Source organism: Leucoraja erinacea, chromosome 4, assembly GCF_028641065.1.
Source record: "Leucoraja erinacea ecotype New England chromosome 4, Leri_hhj_1, whole genome shotgun sequence".
NCBI lineage: Eukaryota > Metazoa > Chordata > Chondrichthyes > Rajiformes > Rajidae > Leucoraja > Leucoraja erinaceus.
The window spans coordinates 9,683,621-9,702,315 of NC_073380.1; the positions used below are offsets into that span (position 1 = coordinate 9,683,621).

An 18,695-nucleotide genomic window follows, 5' to 3' on the forward strand; every position below is an offset into this window, starting at 1 on the left:
AGTATTAAGATTTATTTTTAAATAAGTTGTTTGATCTTTCACGTTGGTTTAACCTCAGGACATTTCAACAAGACTAGAAACAGATGGAAAGCCCCTTCAATGTACGTATCTATGTAATGGGCAGTGGGCAGATGCAATAGACCTGCACGGGAAGGTAGACGCTCCTGCCCCCATGAGTCTCGGGCAGATGGGGCTCATCAGCCTGGGAAAGCAGTCTATCTAGGGGAGGGAAAACGCTGATTTAAAACCTCCACCGCCTTGTGGCCGTATCCAGTCATGGAAAAGGCTCCAGGAGTAAACCTCAAGAAAATCCGGAGTCGGAGCCCCTAAGGCAGTTTGTCGTTGTCTACAACTTCGCTCTGGCAGCTCCTGCGACGGCGCTGGTGCCAAACTGTAACGGCCCGGCTGTTCCTTTGGATCGATCAGCGATGTGGAGAGGGGGGACGTGCTGCATGGACAACAGCCTGTCCTCCATATGACATCGCCCAGGCTTGCATCCGACCAGGATGCATCACCCATGGTCTGTCATGACCGAGAGGGGCCTACAACTACTATACAATATCTAATCTGTTTTAGGGATGGGCCATTGACTCTCTTGTGGTACTTCACACACACTAGAATTTAGAAGATTGAGGGGGATCTTATAGAAACTTACAAAATTCTTAAGGGGTTGGACAGGCTAGATGCAGGAAGATTATTCCCAATGTTGGGGAAGTCCAGAACTGGGGGTCACAGTTTAAGGATAAGAGGGAAGACTTTTAGGACCGAGATGAGAAAATCATTTTTTACACAGAGAGTGGTGAATCTGTGGAACTCTCTGCCACAGAAGGTAGTTGAGGCCAGTTCATTGGCTATATTTAAGAGGGAGTTAGATGTGACCCTTGTGGCTAAAGGGATCAGGGGGTATGGAGAGAAGGCAGGTACGGGATACTGTTGGGATGATCAGCCATGATCATATTGAATGGCGGTGCAGGCTCGAAAGGCCGAATGGCCTACTCCTGCACCTATCGTCTATGTTTCTATGGTGTCATGTATTGCCGTTCTCACTCGACAGGTATATGAAGGGACAACTTAGGATATGGTTTGTTGGAAGACACAAAATGCTGGAGTAACTCACCTGGACTAGCAGCATCTCTGGAGGGAGGGAATGGATGATGTTTTGGGTCGAGACCTTGCTTCAGATCCTAAATGTCACCCATTCCTTCTCTCCAGAGATGCCGCCTGCCCCGCTGAGTTACTCTATTGTTTTGTGTCGATCCTCGGTGTAAACCAGCATTGCAGTTCCTTCCTACACCGATGGTTTGTTCCTACACAGAATGCCCCCTAATAAGTACGTTGAATTAAGTCATCAGCTCTTCAGGGTCTGAAGGATGAGAGGGTTTGTTATAGAAACATATAAAATTCTCAATGGATTGGACAGGGTTAGATACAGGAAAAATGGTCCTGATGTTGGGGGGAGTCCAGAACCAGGGGTCACTGTTTAAAAGTAAGGGGTAGGCCATTTAGGACTGAGATGAGGAAAAACATTTTCACCCAAAGAGTTGTGAATCTGTGGAATTCTCTACCACAGAAGGCAGTGGGGGCCAATTCACCGGATGTATTCAAAAAAGTTAGATATAGGGCTAACGGAATCAAGGGATATGGGGATAAAGCAGGAACGGGGTACTGTTCGGGGATGATCAGCCATGATCATATTGAATGGCGGTGTTGGCTCAAACGGCTGAATGGCCTACTCCTGCACCTATTTTTCTATGTTACTAGTTCTTACCTCCGTTCGATGAACCATTTGCCATCTTCCTTCCGCTGTCAGTTTGTGGAACTCCAGGTACGGATCTGACTTCCCAAAGAAATCCTAATCACCATCAAGAACAGAAATAGTACAAGAGATATTATTTCCGTACCATACATTTGAGCAGTAACTGTACAAAACTACTTTAATGGCATCCAAAAACCAAAAGTAATACAGCTGGTGGAGCTGCTGCCTCACAGTGTCAGAGACCTAGGTTCGATCCTTAGTTCGGGCGCTGTCTGTGTGGAGTTTGCATGTTCTTCCTGTGGCCAGAGATGCAGCCTATCCCGGTGAGTTACTCCACCATTTTGTGTCTACCTTCCTGTGACCACGTGGGTTACCTCCGGGTGCTCTGGTTGTCACCCACATCCCAAAGATGTGCATAGGTTAACTGGCCTTTTTAAAAATAAGCCCCAAAAATGTGACAAATAAATCACGTTCACTTGCCAGAGCTCACGAGGATGTCAAACCACTGCTCATCCTTAAAACAAAACATTTTTTTTAATTTTCAACTTTTGTACACAATACCCACCTTGTTATCCAATTTCCGTGCTTGAGCTTCAAAATTTACCACTCGGTTGTCTTTTACTTCCTCAGCATAGATCTTTAACAAAAATAGAAATCATTTAGTTTGTTATATTTTAAAGTTTACTGTCACGTGTACTGAGGTAAGTGAAAAGCTTTTGTTGCGGGCTAACCAGTCAGCGGAAAGACAATACATGATTACAATCGATCCATTCATGTACATAAATGATACATAAATGTACAGAATTAGGCAATTTGGCCCATCAAGTCTACTCCGCCATTCAATCATGGCTGATCTACCTCTCCTAACTCCATTCTCTTGCATTCTCCCCATTACCCCTGACACCCGTACTAATCAAGAATCTAATCTCTGCCTTACAAATACCCATTGACTTGGCCTCAACAGCCTTCTGTGGCATTGAATTCCACAGATTCACCACCCTTCAGAGTGTACAGATACATGAATGAGTGCATGTGAAGAGAGTGTGAAGAGGCCTCGAAAAGACAGGGCCTGGTCATATTTAAGGTGACCAGGGACACTGGACAAATACCCCATGCCAAAAAAACAGGCCAAAATGCAGCTAATATCACAACCGAAACGAATATCGCAACCGAAACAAATTGTGTGCAGTTTTGGTCCCCTAATTTGAGGAAGGACATTCTTGCTATTGAGGGAGTGCAGCATAGGTTTACAAGGTTAATTCCTGGGATGGCGGGACTGTCATATGCTGAGAGAAAAGAGCAGCTGGGCTTGTACACTCTGGAGTTTAGAAGGATGAGAGGGGATCTTATTGAAACATATAAGATTGTTAAGGGTTACATAGAAAATAGGTGCAGGAGGAGCCCTTCGAGCCAGCACCGCCATTCATTGTGATCATGGTTGATGGTTTGGACACGTTAGAGGCAGGAAACATGTTCCCGATGTTGGGGGAGTCCAGAACCAGGGGCCGCGGTTTAAGAATAAGGGGCAAGCCATTTAGAACGGAGATGAGGAGAGTTGTGAGTGTGGAATTCTCTGCCTCAGAGGGCGGTGGAGGCCGGTTCTCTGGATACTTTCAAGAGAGAGCTAGATAGTGCTCTTAAAGATAGTGGAGTCAGGGGATATGGGGAGAAGGCAGGAACGAGGTACTGATTGGGGATGATCAGCCATGATCACATTGAATGGCGGTGCTGGCTCGAAGGGCTGAATGACCTGCTCCTGCACCTATTGTCTATAATTCTGTTACAGTATGTCAGTAATCCCAGTGGACCGGAAAGTCAAGCCATGCGCGGTGCTTCCAAACCCTTGATAATGTATAAATTACAAATCCCTTGAGGTACAAAAAGGACAGGGACAACATGGAAGTCAAATTAGTTGTCTGGGCAGGGATTCTGAAATCGGAGGTACAAAGCAACTTGGGAGTGCTGGTGCAGGATTCCCAAAAGGTTAATTTGCAAGTTGAATCACTAGTAAGGAAGGCAAATGTAATGTTAGCATTTATTTAGAGAGGACGAGAATATAAAAACAAGGGTGTAATGCTGAGGCTTTATAAGGCAGTGGTCAGACTGTATTTGGAGTATGGTGAGCATTTTTGGGCCCCATATCTGGGCATATCTGAGGACGGTAGTGCCGGTGTGGAGTGGGTTCAGAGGAGGTTTACGGGAATGATCCCAGGAATGATTGGGTTAACATATAAGGACAGCACTGGGCCTGTACTCACTGGAGTTTCGAAGGATGAGGGGGCGAACCTTACCGATTAGTGAAAGGCCTTGATAGAGTGGATGCAGAGAGGATTTTTCCACGGGTGGGGAGAGTCTAGGACCAGAGGGCACAGCCTCAGACTAAAAGGGTGTACCTTTAGAAAGGAGATGAGTAGGAATTTCTTTAGTCAGAGAGTGGTGAATCTGTGGAATTCATTGCCGCCAGTGGCTGTGGCGGCCAAGTCATGGGGTATTTTAAAGGCGCAGATTGACCGATTCCTGCTTGGTACGGGTGTCGGGGGTTACGGGGAGAAGGCAGGATAATGGAGTTGAGTGGGATAGATAATCAGCCATGCATGATTAAATGGCGGAACAGACTTGATGGGCCAAATGGCCGAATTCTGCTCCTATGACATGAGCATTGTAATCACAAGGAATGGAATAACCTTTCACAAAGGAAGAAGAAAGGTAACAACATTCAAATTAACATTTAATTGATCTAATTGAAAGGCAAACGATCCATTAATTTTTTTTTCTTGCTTTTACCAATATATATTTCCAAACAACAAATAAAAATGATATTAAGTCTGTACCGTGATTGTTCCTTTTCCTGCTGGTCTTTTATTTCTCAGCAAGAGGGGTCGAGTCAGTTTTCTACTGGAGACAATCTGTCAGAACAGATCAATGTTTAGTGTTCAATTTTCAACCAAAATAATAACCAGTCATGCAAACTGCTGTCCTAATTCTCCTTAGACTTGGAGTGGATATAGATTTCTATAAATCAAACAATACATTGAAAGCCTTAACAGCACCTCAGGTGTGAACCCGTTTTCCATCTACTGCATTGTTGGAAGGTGAAATAAAGCAAAGAGCAACAGGTTTGTAGGTTAACTGGCTTGGTAAATGTAACAATTGTCCCTAGTGTGTGTGTAGGATAGTGTTAATATGCGGGGATCGCTGGTCTGCGCGGACCCGGTGGGCCGAAGGGCCTGTTTCCGCGCTGTATCTCTAAACTAAACTAAACATGCAGCTTTCAAACAAAATCAGATGTAAGTGAGGAGATTTTTGCTGAAATTAGTAACTTTAAGACAAAAACTTCTACAAGCAGTAAATTTTACCTAGATTTTATAAATCATAACATTGACTTGGTTTCCAAAGTTCCATATTCAAATTTGATGAACAAATAGAATAGTGCCATGTATATCTGTATTAAAAATTCTTAATTCACACACATAACCTTTCACTGCACATCAATGGATATTACTCATTTGATTTAATATGTTGTAATTCCATTGCTTCCTCCGTTTGGAGGCACTTCTGTGACAGCACAAGCAGAAAGCTAATTCTAGCACTGAAAAACTTAAAATCTTAGTGTGTGTGTATGAAAGAACTGCAGATGCTGGTTTAAACCGAAGATAGACACAAAAAGCTGGAGTAACTCAGCGGGACAGGCAGCATCTTTGGAGGCAAAGGAATGGGTGACGTTTCGGGTCGAGAAAGTTCTTCAGACTGGTCAGGGATAAGTGAAACGAGAGATATAGACGATGATGTAGAGAGATGAAGAACAATGAATAAAAGATATGCAAAAAAAGTAAAGATGATAAAGGGAACAGGCCATTGTTAGCTGTTTGTTGGGTGAAAACGGGAAGCTACTGCAACTTTTCGGGGGAGGGATAGAGAGAGAGGGAATGCTGCAGTTTTCTGAAGTGAGAGAAATCAATATTCATACCACTGAGCTGTGGTGCATTAGCAGGTCAAGAGTGATGGCCGATAGTTAGAGCTCTTGCAAAAGACACAGAATAAATAGGTTTTCGTGGTTGAAACCGTGATGCTTTACATCTTGTTTCAAAAAAGATAATCCTTTACCGACCACCTTTGTATAAAAGAGATTTGCCAGATTTCTTAGTTCATCATTAACAATACTTAGTAATGTTTTTTTAATTCCCGATGACAATGACAAAAGCTCTATTGGTACTTACCTGTCCCAGAGTGCATTCTAGTTCCCCCAAGAAATCATCATCACTCAGATCAATGGTTTTGTTATCAATATCATAAATCCCAAACTTCAGTTTTTGAACTTGCTCAAAGTAGTAATCAATCAAGAACTTCTTGGCAAACTTTGGAGTGAGACAGTTTTTAACTCTCTCTGTGCGATCTATCTAGAAAAAGTAAAATTAAGACTAATTAAAACCACGAGAATAAAATGAGCAAACACGTACAAAGTATGCTAACACCATATTCTCGACGGAATGTGCAATGCCGACCAGCACCCAGACCAGAAATACAAACCACTGAGCTAATTTACATAGTTGTTTCATGCTTTACAATTTCCTCGAGCACAATTTGGGCGGCACAATGACGCAAGAATAACGCTGCTGCGACACGGCAACAGAGACCCGGGTTTGATCCCGACTGTCTGTGCGGAGTTTAAAGGTTCTCCCTGTGATCGCGTGGGTTTTCTCCAGGTGCTACGGTTTCCTCTTATATTCTGAAGATGCGTAGGTTTGTAGAATGATTGGCTTCTGTAAATTGCCCCTGGTGCGTAGAATGCAAATGTGGATTCTAACGTATGGATGAACGTTGGCGTGGAGTCGGTGGGCCAAAGGGCCTGTCTCTACACTGTATCTGTAAACTACAAACTAAATAAAACTACACAAGCGGCATCTATCTATCTATCCATCTATCTATCTATCTATCTATCTAATATACCTGTATATAGTATCTAATCTCCCTGAAAATTGAACAGAAAAAAGTAATACCGATTCCAAAGTCAAACTAGAAAGGATTACTCAGATACACTTTTCGTAAATCCAAATTAAAGGACAGACATACAAAGCAATATACAAACTGTACAGCAATACTTCTGAATAACTAGAACAGTACAGCACAGGAACAGGCCCCTCGGCTCACAATGTCTATGTCAAACATGATGCCAAGTTAAACTGATCTTATCTGCCTGCACGTGATCCATATCCCTCTATTCCTTTGTATACCCACGTGCCAATCACATGGTGCACAGATTGTCACGATCACAGATCTATTGCCAATTTCTATTATATTTCCAAGTAATTATATTGAAACACTGTTTGAAATCATTACAAAATAGAACTCCCGACTATTGCCAGCATTGTTCATTATGTAAACCGAGTTTTACTGGAAATTAACTGGCCTGAATGCCCTTGTATGTGATGGCCTGAATTTGCCTTACAATGGTGCCAATCCTGTAACCTAGCCTCTCAGCTACTTGAAGAAAAAAATGGTTGCGAATACCAAGAAAAACCTTGCAGCCTCAGCTCGGCTGCAACTATTCATTTTGCCCTCCTCTACAATCCCGAGGAGCAGAAAAACATTGACTTCTATTTGGATATTTTCACACATATTTCCCCAAAATACGAAAACTGATGCTTGCATTCACTGCACTTCAAAAATGTTGCCGTTGGTCATACAGCAATTTGGATGTTTAGTTAAATTTGGACGCCAAGTTAAACTGACCTTATCTGCCCGCACGTGATCCATATCCCTCTATTCCTTTGTAAATCCACGTGCCAATCACATGGTGCACAGATTGTCACGGTCACAGATCTATTGTCAATTTCTATTATATTTCCAAGTAGTTATATTCAAACTCAGTTTGAAATCATTACAAAATAGAACTCCCACAATGTTCCCAATGTAAACTGGGTGGTACTGGAAACTAACTGGCCTGATTTACCAAGTGTGAAAATAATGAACAGGATGTAAAGGTAGAGTGTAGGAAACAAGTTAGCAAATATTTAATGGGTGGGAAATGGAGAGTTTACTTTAGAGATACAGCGCGGAAACATGAACACCACCGAGTCCACACCGACCAGCGATCACCCGTACACTAGTTCTATCCTACACAATTTACAGAAGTTACTCCCCCCTCCCCCCATTTATAACATGGACAGAGTCCCCCTTGTCCTCACCTTCCACCCCATCAGACGTCACAAACAGCATATAATCCTCCAACATTTTCGCCACCTCCAACAGGATCCCACTATTGGCCAGACCTTCCCATCTCCACCCCTTTCTGCAGAAACTGTTTCCCTCAGAAACTCCCTGGTCAACTCATCCCTTCCCACCTAAACCACTCGCTCCCCGCTGGGTACTTTCCCCAGCAACTGCAGGAGATGCAACAGATGCAACACCTATCCCTTTACCTCCTCCCTCGACTCCATCCAAGGACCCGGACAGTCTTTCCAGGTGAGGCAGAGGTTCACCTGCACCTCCTCCAACCTCATCTACTGCATCCGCTGTTCCAGATGTCAACTTCTCTACATCGGCGAGGCCAAGCGCAGGCTCGGCGATCGTTTCACTGAACACCTCCACTCAGTCCGCCTTAACCTACCTGATCTCCCAGTGGCTCAGCACTTCAACTCCCCCTCCCATTCCCAATCTGACCTTTCTGTCCTGGGCCTCCTCCATTGTCAGAGTGAAGCCCAGCACAAATTGGAGGAACAGCACCTCATATTTCGCTTGGGCAGCTTACACCCCAGAGGTATGAACATTGACTTCTCTAACTTCAGATAGCCCTTGCTTTCTCTCTCCATCCCCTTCCCAGTTTTCCCACTAGTCTTTCTGTCCACGACTACATTCTATCTTTGTCCCGCCCCCTCCCCTGACATCAGTCTGAAGAAGGGTCTTGACCCGAAACGTCGCCCATTCCTTCTCTCAAGAGATGCTGCCTCACCCGCTGAGTGACTCCAGCATTTTGTGTCAACCGTCAAACTTGCACGTCTTTGGAATGTGGGAGGTAACTGGAGAAAACACACGTATTCACAGGGAAAACAGACAAAATCCGATCAGACAGCACCTAGTCAGGATCGAACCAGGGTCTCTGGCGTCATAAGGCAGCAACTCTACCGCTGCACCACTGTGCTGCCCTAAATTCAGCAGAATGAAGTCTAAAATATTACATTGTTCCAATTCATGCTTGCATGATTGCAAGATGATGTCATATAGATGTCATATATGTCATGGGTGTTCAGCCATGATCATATTGAATGGCAATGCAGGCTCGAAGGGCTGAATGGCCTACTCCTGCACCTATTTTCTACCTTTCAATGTTTCTATAGCTGAAGAAAGCTACTTAGGATTTAGATAGCCCTTGCTTTCTCTCTCCATCCCCTTTCCCAAACCAGTTTTCTTACTAGTCTTTCTGTCTCCGACTACATTCCCAACTTTGTCCCGCCTCTAGCTACTTAGAAAGGATGAGATGGAGTTTCTTCCCACAGGCCATCAGAACTGTAAACTCTTACCTCACCAGGAACTAATTTACTGTTGTGTTGTGTCTTTTTTTTAAATTCTAAAATGTAAATACTATTCCGTTGTGTTGTTCTGTAGTTTTTGAACAATCCGCAGGCATTGCCACTTTCATTTCACTGCACATCTTGTATGTATGTGTATGTGACAAAATAAAGTTGACTTGACTTGACTTACCTCAACCCACTGGTTTTCACTAACATTGATGTGCAGCGCGCACATTGGGTCCGATTTGGAAGTAACATCTTTATCCAACAGATTCTCACAGCAGATGCTCAGTTCAACTTTCGTCACACAATCTGCCATCTGCTACCCTGCAAAATAAACAGCAAACCAGCGTAAGCTGCACAATTTGGATTAATTTCAAGCCGGAAAGGGTGCAGAGAAGAAAGAGTTAGATATAGCTCTTAGAGCTAATGGAATCAAGGGATATGGGGAGAAAGCAGGAACGGGGTTTAGGATGATCAGCCATGATCATATTGAAGGACGGTGCTGGCTTGAAGGGCCGAATGGCCTACTCCTGCTCCTATTTTCGATATTACGAGGATGCTAGCACGACTCGCGGGCCTGAGCTATAGGGAGACGCAGGCTAGAACTTTATTCCTTTGGAATGCAGGAGGCTGATCTTATAGAGGTGTACAAAATCATGAGAGGAATAGATCGGGTAAGCACACAGTCTTTTGCCCAGAGTAGGGGAATCGAGAACCAGTGGACAAAGGTTTTAAGGGGGGGGGGGGGGGGGGGGGGGGGGGAGATTTCATAGGATCCAGAACCAGGGGCCACAGTTTAAGTCCAGAACCAGGGGCCACAGTTTAAAAATAAGGAGTAAGCCATTTAGAACGGAGACGAGGAAGCACTTTTTCCTCACAGAGAGTGGTGAGTGTGGATTTCTCTGCTTCAGAGGGCGGTGGAGGCAGGTTCTCTGGATGCTTTCGAGAGCTAGATAGGGCTCTTAAAAATAGGGAGTCAGGGGATATGGGGAGAAGGCAGGAACAGGGTACTGATTGGGGATGATCAGCCGTGATCACATTGAATGGCGAATGGTGCTGGCTGGACCTATTGTCTATTATTGTCCGAGGTGTAACCTTTTTTTAACACAAAGGGTGGTGGGTGTATGGAACGAGCTGCCGGAGGAGGTTAGTGTGGAAGGTACTGTGGCAACATTTAAGAAACATTTAGACAGGTACATGGGTAGGATAGGTTTAGAGTGATTTGGGCCAAACATAGGCAAGTGGAACAAGTGCAGATGGGACAAGTTGGTCGGTGTGGGCAGGTTGAACCGAAGGGTCGGTTTCCACACCATATCATTCCAATTGAATCATTAAAAACTTACAATTACTGTCATAGAGTCATACAGCACAGAAACAGGCCCTTCAGCCCAACCTGCCCATGCCGACCAAGATCTCCCATTTACACCAGTCCCACCTGCCCGTGTTGGGCCCATTACACTCTAAACCTTTCCTATCCATATAACCCATCTAGGTCAACTAGTAAAAATATCGCTCGCAACTTTCATGGTGAAAAACAAAATCAAAAATATACCTCAGACCTTTTTTTTTCCTGAGAGGAAAATAGGCATTCTATCTAAATTCTATATAGGTGTATCGTGGCCAGAGAAAAAATATAAAGATTAGCTACCAATAATTAAATAATCGTGGAACTGTTTTGTGATGTAGTCTGTGCTACTAATCACAAAATTAAGTTACTGGATATTAAACGTCTCGAAAGCTAATGTTTGCATATAAACAACTGTTGACAGCTCGCAGACATCATCATCTCAGAATTTTCACTGGCGCTTCTCAAATGTAATCATAGACAAGATACTGCGCCCTGCATGAGTATCAGGTTAATCCACCAATTGGTACAAGCACACAAACGTCATCCGATATAGAAACAAGTAACTGCAGACGGTAGTTTACAAGAGAATACACAAAGTGCTGGTAGACAAAAATGCTGGAGAAACTCAGCGGGTGAGGCAGCATCTACGGAGCGATGGAATAGGTGACGTTTCAGGTCTCGACCCGAAACGTCACCTATTCCATCGCTCCATAGATGCTGCCTCACCCGCTGAGTTTCTCCAGCATTTTTGTCTACCTTCAATTTTTCCAGCACCTGCAGTTCTTTCTTAACCAGAAAGTGCTGCAGTAACTCAGCGAGTCAGGCAACCTCTCTGGGGAATCTGGAGAGGTGATATTTGGTGTTAGAATCTTTCTTTGTCAAGAATCACGAGTGTTTTATTGTCATAGGCCCCAGATATATAACAATGTAATTCTTACTTGCAGCAGCACAACAGAATATGTGATCACAGACGGATTAGAAGGGTCCTGACCAGAAACGTCACCTATCCACGTCCTGCAGAGATGTTGCCTGACCCGAGTTACACCAGCACTCAAGTGTCTTCAAATGTCACCCAATCGTTGATTCCCTGCAATTATTACGGTGGATCAGAACAAATGTGAACTGAAGCCAAACTGCAGCAAATGCACCGACCACTTTGCACGGCATGCCTTGCATTCATTCATTTATTGCACTCGTTCCTACAATCCTCTGAAATCAATGAATTTCAATCTTCTTGGCCTCGTTATTAATAGCTAACCCATTCACGGCTGGTCCGCTATCTCTATTGGAATAGAAGCAATGCAAGTAAAGAACTTAATCTGCTGACCCATCGTTCTTCATCACTAGCCGACAAGACGTTTCGCCAGCCAGTGATTTGTCATCACTAACACACAAAATATTAATTAAGGCATTTTACGATGGAAAGACATGAACACTATATTAACCGGCGTGTGTCCAAAACAATTCACTGCATTAGACAGGAACAGGCTCTTCGGTCCCCTATGTCTGTGCCGAACATGATGCCGAGATATGAAATTTTAACAAAAATTTGTGAGTTAATGCACAGTGCATATATTTTTTTAAATGTTCAACTTCCTATAATAATCATATTACAATCATCCGACTTACGGACATACAGTATTTGGGAGACCGGCGTAATGGATGCGACAGATTTGCTGGCTGTTGTGGGGCACCAGGCATCTTCTGCCAGGTGAGAACGGGTCACTTCGGCATGTCTCCTCTCTCTTCCCCCCTCCCCAAATCCAATATCCCACCTGTGGCCACAACAATTGGGATAATGTCATTAAAAGCAAGTGCAGATGCTGATTTATACCAAAGATAGACACAAATTGCTGGAGTAACTCAGCGGGTCATGCAGCATCTCTGGAGAAAATGGATAGGTGATGTTTCGTGTTGGGACCCATCTTTAGACTGGTAGTAATCGGGGTGAGCTGAGCAAAGCTGAGAGTGCCGAGCAAACTACCTCACGGAGTCAGCGAGGCTGGCTCACTCTTCCCACACCTGCTCGCACCCTTTTCACAACCCTTTCCGTGATTCTCTCAAACACATCCTTTTTGTTCATTTCCGACCTACAGACAGTTTGGGTTACGAACAGTTCTCAGGTACAGAATCACCTCGTTTTGTTTAGTTTAGAGATACAGCACGCACACAGGCCGCTCGGCCCACTAAGTCCAAGCCAGCCAGCAATCCCCGTGCACTAACACTATCCTACACACTAGGGACAATTTACAATCTTTACTGAACCCAATTAACCTACAAACCTACCTAGTAATGTGTTGACTTCCTGCATCGTCAGATTCATTAAGGGCAGCAAGATGGTGTAGTGGTAGAGTGGCTGCCTTACAGCGCCAGAGACCCAGGTTCGATCCTGACTACGGGTGCTGTTTGTGCGAAATTTGTACGCATGGGCTTTTCCTGGTGCACTGGTTTCCTTCCACACTCCAAAGCCATACAGGTTGGTAGGCCAATTGGCTTGGTATAATTGCAAATTGTCCATAGTGTGTGTGGGGGAGCTTAAGTGTGCATGGATCGCTGGTCGGCACGGACTCGATGGGCTGAAGATCTTGTTTCCGTGTTGTATCCCTGAACTAAACTATTCCACATAGCGTCAATGTATCTGAATTTAACCCTCCTGTGGTATCAGACTGTGCAAAATAATAAATAAGAAGGCATAACAAGAGGAAGTATCAAGAAAAACAAGAGGGCACAGGTGTAATGACCGTGTAAGGAGTTTTTAAGGGGATTTGATGAACATGTTTTTTTTAATGTTTTTATCTTGAACTCGCTGCCAGTGAAGGTGGCGGAGTCAGGTTGTCAGTATTTCAAAGAACCACAAGACAGGCAAGGCTTTAAAGGATACTAGACCAAGTGCAGACCCGCTGGGTCTGCTCCCCCAATGGTGTGATCCCCCAACCCAATATTCCACCATGCACCCGTCTCCTCCAACGGAACTGAACCTGTTCCCAAATGTAAGATTCCAGCACTCCCCTGCCTCCCTCAGCAGTGGATTAAAAAAAAACTCCAATTTCACCTCCCCTGCCCGCTGCAGCAGTTCCAATTGCAATGCCAATTGGCCCTCCCCCTCCTGTTGAAGCACTTGCTGTGATATCCCATTGAGGTGAAAAGTTCAGAGTGTTCCTGTCTTGCAACTTTGTTTTGAAGTGTGTTGGAAGCTGATAGGAAGGAGTGTATTGGGCATTGTGACATCACACGATGGAACGAATCAAAAGGCAGAAAGGCAGCCGGACGGCGGACGGCAGGCACGCAGTTTTAATATATAACTAGACCAAGTGCAACGGCGTTTGAGGGGGGGGGATGGGGAGGGAGGGAAGGGGAGAGTGGTGGGTGGAGAGAGGGGAAAGAGGGGGGGAGGGAGAGTGGAGGGGGAAGGGGGAGAGAAGTGAAGTGGAAGAGGGGGAGGAGAGAGAGATGGGGAGGGGAGAGAAAGAGAAATGTGGGGGGGAGGGATGGGGACGGAGAGGAGGAGGGAGAGTTAAGAGTGTGGGAGAGTTAAGAGTGTGGAGGGAGGGGGAAGAGTGTGGAGGGAGGGGGGGAAGAGTGTGGAGGCAGAGGGGGGGGAAAGAGTGTGGAGGCAGAGGGGGGAAAGAGTGGGGAGGATCAGAGGGGTAGGGGGAAGGGGGGGTGGGGGTGGAGAGGGGAGGGAGGGGGGGGAGAGAGCGGGGGGGGGGGGGGAGGAGAGAGGGGAGAGGGGGGAGGGGAGGAGAGGGGTGGGGTGAGGGAGAGAAGTGGAAGAGTGGGGAGGGAGGGGTAGGGGGGAATGATGGAAAAGGGACAGAGGAGTAGGGGGAAGGGGCCGGGGGGGAGAGAGGGAAGGGGATAGGGTAGAGAGTGAAGGGGGTGGGGGAGAGAGGGATGGGTGGGAGAGGGAGAGGGGTGAGAAGAGGGAAACTTAGAAACATAGAAATCGGGTGTAGGAGTAGGCCATTCGGCACTTCGAGCCTGCACCGCCATTCAATATGATCATGGCTGATCATCCAACTCAGTATCCTGTACCTGCCTTCTCTCCACACCCCCTGATCCCTTTAGCCACAATGGCCACATCTAACTCCCTCTTAAATATAGCCAATGAACAGGCCTCAACTACCTTCTGTGGCAGAGAATTCCAGAGAGTCACCACTCTCTGTGTGTAAAATGTTTTTCTCATCTCGGTCCTAATAGATAGATGAAGCTTGTGCAGTAAAATGTGATTAGTATAGATCGGGAAATTGTTTGGCATGGATATGATGGACTCGAGAGCCTGTTTCTGTGCTATATGACTGACTAATGCAATTTAAAAGCCAGCTATACTTTGGCTGCTCAATATCCGCCTTGATATCTAATTATTCCTTTGGTTTATGTTTCATTCCCAAGAAGAAGAAGAAATGACGGGTCTAAATGATGTACACTGCAGATTTTCTTACAAATTTGAGATCACTCAGATTTAATGTCATTATCTTTCTCAAAGCTAAGCATTCTTAAATGCAGCGCATTTTTAGTGAAATTGTCAGTTTGCAAGTTACATGTAAACGGGTCCAAAAATCACTTGGCTTTTCCAAACCATCCATTTGTGGCCTTCTGATGGTTCTGAAATGTCACTCATGCTACACTTTTTCTAATGAAAGACGTCGTCTCAAATGAGAGGACATATGAAAAATGTCAATGGAAAGTGAATATTATGCAAGAACAAAATATAACTTGAGACTTGAAAGCTGACTTTTATAATGTAATGCAAAGATTTAGACGCCTTTAAAGTCATTTTAAATGCACCCTAACACTGCTGTAAATCTAAACCAAATATATAAGAATGGTTTCCTATTTTCAGAAAAATAATTAAAATCAACACATCAAATCTCTAACAAAGCTCATGTTAACATCCATGTCAGATTTACAGGAATACACTGCTCCACCAGTTCATAAGTGATAGGAGTAGAATCAGGCAATTCGGCCCATCAATTCTACTCCGCCATTCAATCATGGCTGATCTATCTCTCCCTCCCAACACTATTTTCCTGCCTTCTCCCCATAACGTCTGTCATTTGTACTAATCAAGAATCTATATCTCTGCCTTAAAAATATCCACTGACTTGCTCTCCACAGCCTTCTGTGGCAAAGAGTTATATGAACAAGGGAAAAGTATTCTTAAAATATTTATCACAAGATCTCCTAGCATCTTTAAACAAGAGGACCCAATGTTTGCAGATGTTGGCTCAGTTGACAACACTTGCTTCTAGGCTCCAAAGGATTGGGACTCAAACCCCAATCCTTTTGAGCCTAGAAGCAAGACGTTGTTTAAACTTCCACACAGCAGTGATGTTGCTCTGTCAGAGGTAGGGCCTCAGGGGAATACATAAAACTGGACAGGTCCACTACCGATTTTCCAGCATCCTTGGCTCCAGAGCCTTGCCAGCTATCCATTTTGCCAGACCAACAGAGGTCATGTAATAATGATACAATACACTTCTGACCCTCCACCCATTTGTTCGTGGCTGATCTATCTCTCTTTCCTAACCCCATTCTCCTGCTTTCTCCCCATAACCCCTGGCACCCGTACTGATCAAATACATCTCGACACGTACATCCCATTCAGGGTAAACATCACAAGCTCTAGGATCAGAATTAGGTCATTTGGCCCATCAAGTCTACTCTGCCATTCAATCACGCCTGATCCATTTCTCCCTCCCAACTCCATTCTCCTGCCTTCTCCCCATAACCCATGACACCCGTACTAATCAAGAATCCGGCGAGCCAAGTTTCAGCTAATCCCCCTCTCATTCTTCCAAGTTCTAGTGAAGCCAAGTTAGTCTTCGTGCGACAGGCAGTCCCGCAAGGTCAGGAACCAGCCCGGGGAACCTTTCCTGTAGTTTTCCTCGCAACATAATTTAAAAAAAGTGAGTCTGAAGAAGGGTCCCCAACATTTTGTGTCTATCATCAAAAAAGTGTACACAGGGGAAAAGCGTGTGGCTTACCAGCCTCTGGAATAAGTGCCTGGAACAATCATGAACCCCTCACAGAATGAAACCAAGTTTTACTTGCAACACGAAAAGGTATTAGTTTTAAATCACACGTCAAAAAGTCCAACAAATGCAAATATCGCCGCGTGCACAGATTTGAAACCACTAAGGCAACACATATATACACATACACACATATACGTCTATAATGTCTAGTTCCTACAGCCCCGGACCCACGCCGTTAGTAGACATGAAGCATTTGGAAAATAAAAATGGATGCAAAACATACGAGAAGGAGCCGCGCCTCTTCTTTGCCACGTCTCTGTCAAGCCAAAAGTGGAAAGGGACGGGTGGAAAGAAAGGTGTTAATGCAATTCCTGCCGAGAAAGGGAGGGGAAATACAGGAAGTCCGAGAACTGCAACTGCAACCGGGAAGAGGCAAATGTTGTAACAGCGATGTAGCAGCAACTATGTAGCAGAACCCGCTGGCCCGGGGCTGACACAACGTTCGGTGGAGGCTGCGCATAACAGCCCCATTGACCAATGTTTACAGGCAGGCAAACGCTGGGCGTGGTGAGCTCCAAGTGCCCAGAGTGGTTTGCAAGTTCATAAGATATTGGATTATTAATTACAATTGAAGTGCAATAATGCAGATAAAATAAGCAATCAGTACATATGAGGTGCAATAAATCTCCTAGTGTGCAGGAAGGAACTGCAGATGCTGGTTTAAACCGAAGATAGACACAAAACCAGGCTGGAATAACTCAGCAGGTCAGGCAGCAATTCTGGAGAAAAGGAATAGGGTGATTTCACCAAATGTCAAATGAGCGTAGATCCCCCCCTCACGTGACCGAAAATTTTAACTGGAGGACATATGTCATTTCGGTACATGTTAGTGAATGGGGAAACACGCACTTTCCCACCCGTTAAAAACATGGAAAACGGCCGGTTTTTTAGCTGAAATTTTCTGTGCTAGTCGGGGTGACCGTGAATCACAGCGACCTAAATTTTCAGGCAAAAAAAAAGATAGAAAGTAAGGTAATTACAAGAGGGAACTGAAGGTAGAAAATAGCGGAAGTGAACAGCCGACATTTGCCGTGGAGATTTATCGCGTTTGCTCGCTGAATTTCATCAAAAGTAAGGCATTATTAACTTACTTTTGATGAAATTCAGCGAGCAAACGCGATAATTCCCGATATTTTGGATCTTTAAATCTCCACGGCAAATGTCGGCTGTTCACTTCCGCTGTTTTCTACCTTCAGTTCCCTCTTGTAATTACCTTACTTTCTATCTTTTTTTTTGCCTGAAAATTTAGGTCGCTGTGCTTCACGGTCACCCCGACTAGCACAGCTCAAAAATCGGCCGTTTTCCATGTTTTTAACGGGTGGGAAAGTGTGTGTTTCCCCATTTACTAACGTACCGAACTGACATATGTCCTCCAGTTAAAATTTTCGGTCACGTGAGGGGGGATCTACGCTCATTTGACATTTGGTGAAATCACCCTATAGGTGATGTTTTGGGCCAGACCCTTCTTCAGTCTTGAACGTCAGCCATTCCTTCTCTGCCAGTCCCGCTGAGTTACTCCAGTATTTTGTGTCTATCTAAACCAGCATCTGCAGTTCCTTCCTACACCATTCTGCCCATCGAGTCCACCCCGCCATTCAATTCCAATTCCACGAAAGAAAGGCCTGGCCTGAGTTGATTTGGAGAGGATGTTTCCACTAGTGGAATAGGGGTGTTGCACGCAAGGTCATCAGGTCAAAGGGTATGATGCACGGAGTAGCTCAATCCTTCTGGAGGACAAGGCAGCTTCGGGCATACACTAGTAACACACGAAACACGTACGTTCTTACCTGTTAGAAAGCGCTAAAATGGTCAATTTTTGCGCTGTAAAATATTGTGGAAATTGGGGTAACCGTGAGAGAAAACCATCAAAATCACTGCTGCTCACTGACTTGCAAAAGAGCAGCGTTCCGGCGGATTGAGAGCAAGTCCCGGCCCACGACCGCCCGGGGCTGGAGTCACCCTCCAGTCTGAACCCGAGCACCAAGGTGCAAGCGGCAGAAGGAGCGGATCCCTCGGGACAGCCCCCACCCTCCCCCCCCCCC

At 45.0% G+C, this 18,695-nt stretch overlaps 1 protein-coding gene across 4 annotated transcripts in view; it reads right to left on the reverse strand.

The window, feature by feature from the left end:
• Positions 1-17,108, reverse strand: part of LOC129696140 (copine-3-like) — a 47,844-nt gene extending 30,736 nt beyond the window's left edge. The window contains exons 1-7 of one of the 4 annotated variants that reach the window (XM_055633647.1): positions 16,877-17,108; positions 11,554-11,702; positions 9,455-9,591; positions 5,974-6,153; positions 4,588-4,662; positions 2,322-2,393; positions 1,769-1,852 (exon numbers count right to left, since the gene is read on the reverse strand). In XM_055633647.1, coding sequence (XP_055489622.1) covers positions 1,769-1,852; positions 2,322-2,393; positions 4,588-4,662; positions 5,974-6,153; positions 9,455-9,583 — 540 coding nt within the window. In that variant the 5' untranslated portion in view covers positions 9,584-9,591; positions 11,554-11,702; positions 16,877-17,108. The other 3 variants (XM_055633646.1, XM_055633649.1, XM_055633648.1) reach the window with 3 other exon arrangements.
• Positions 17,109-18,695: the final 1,587 nt, after the last annotated feature.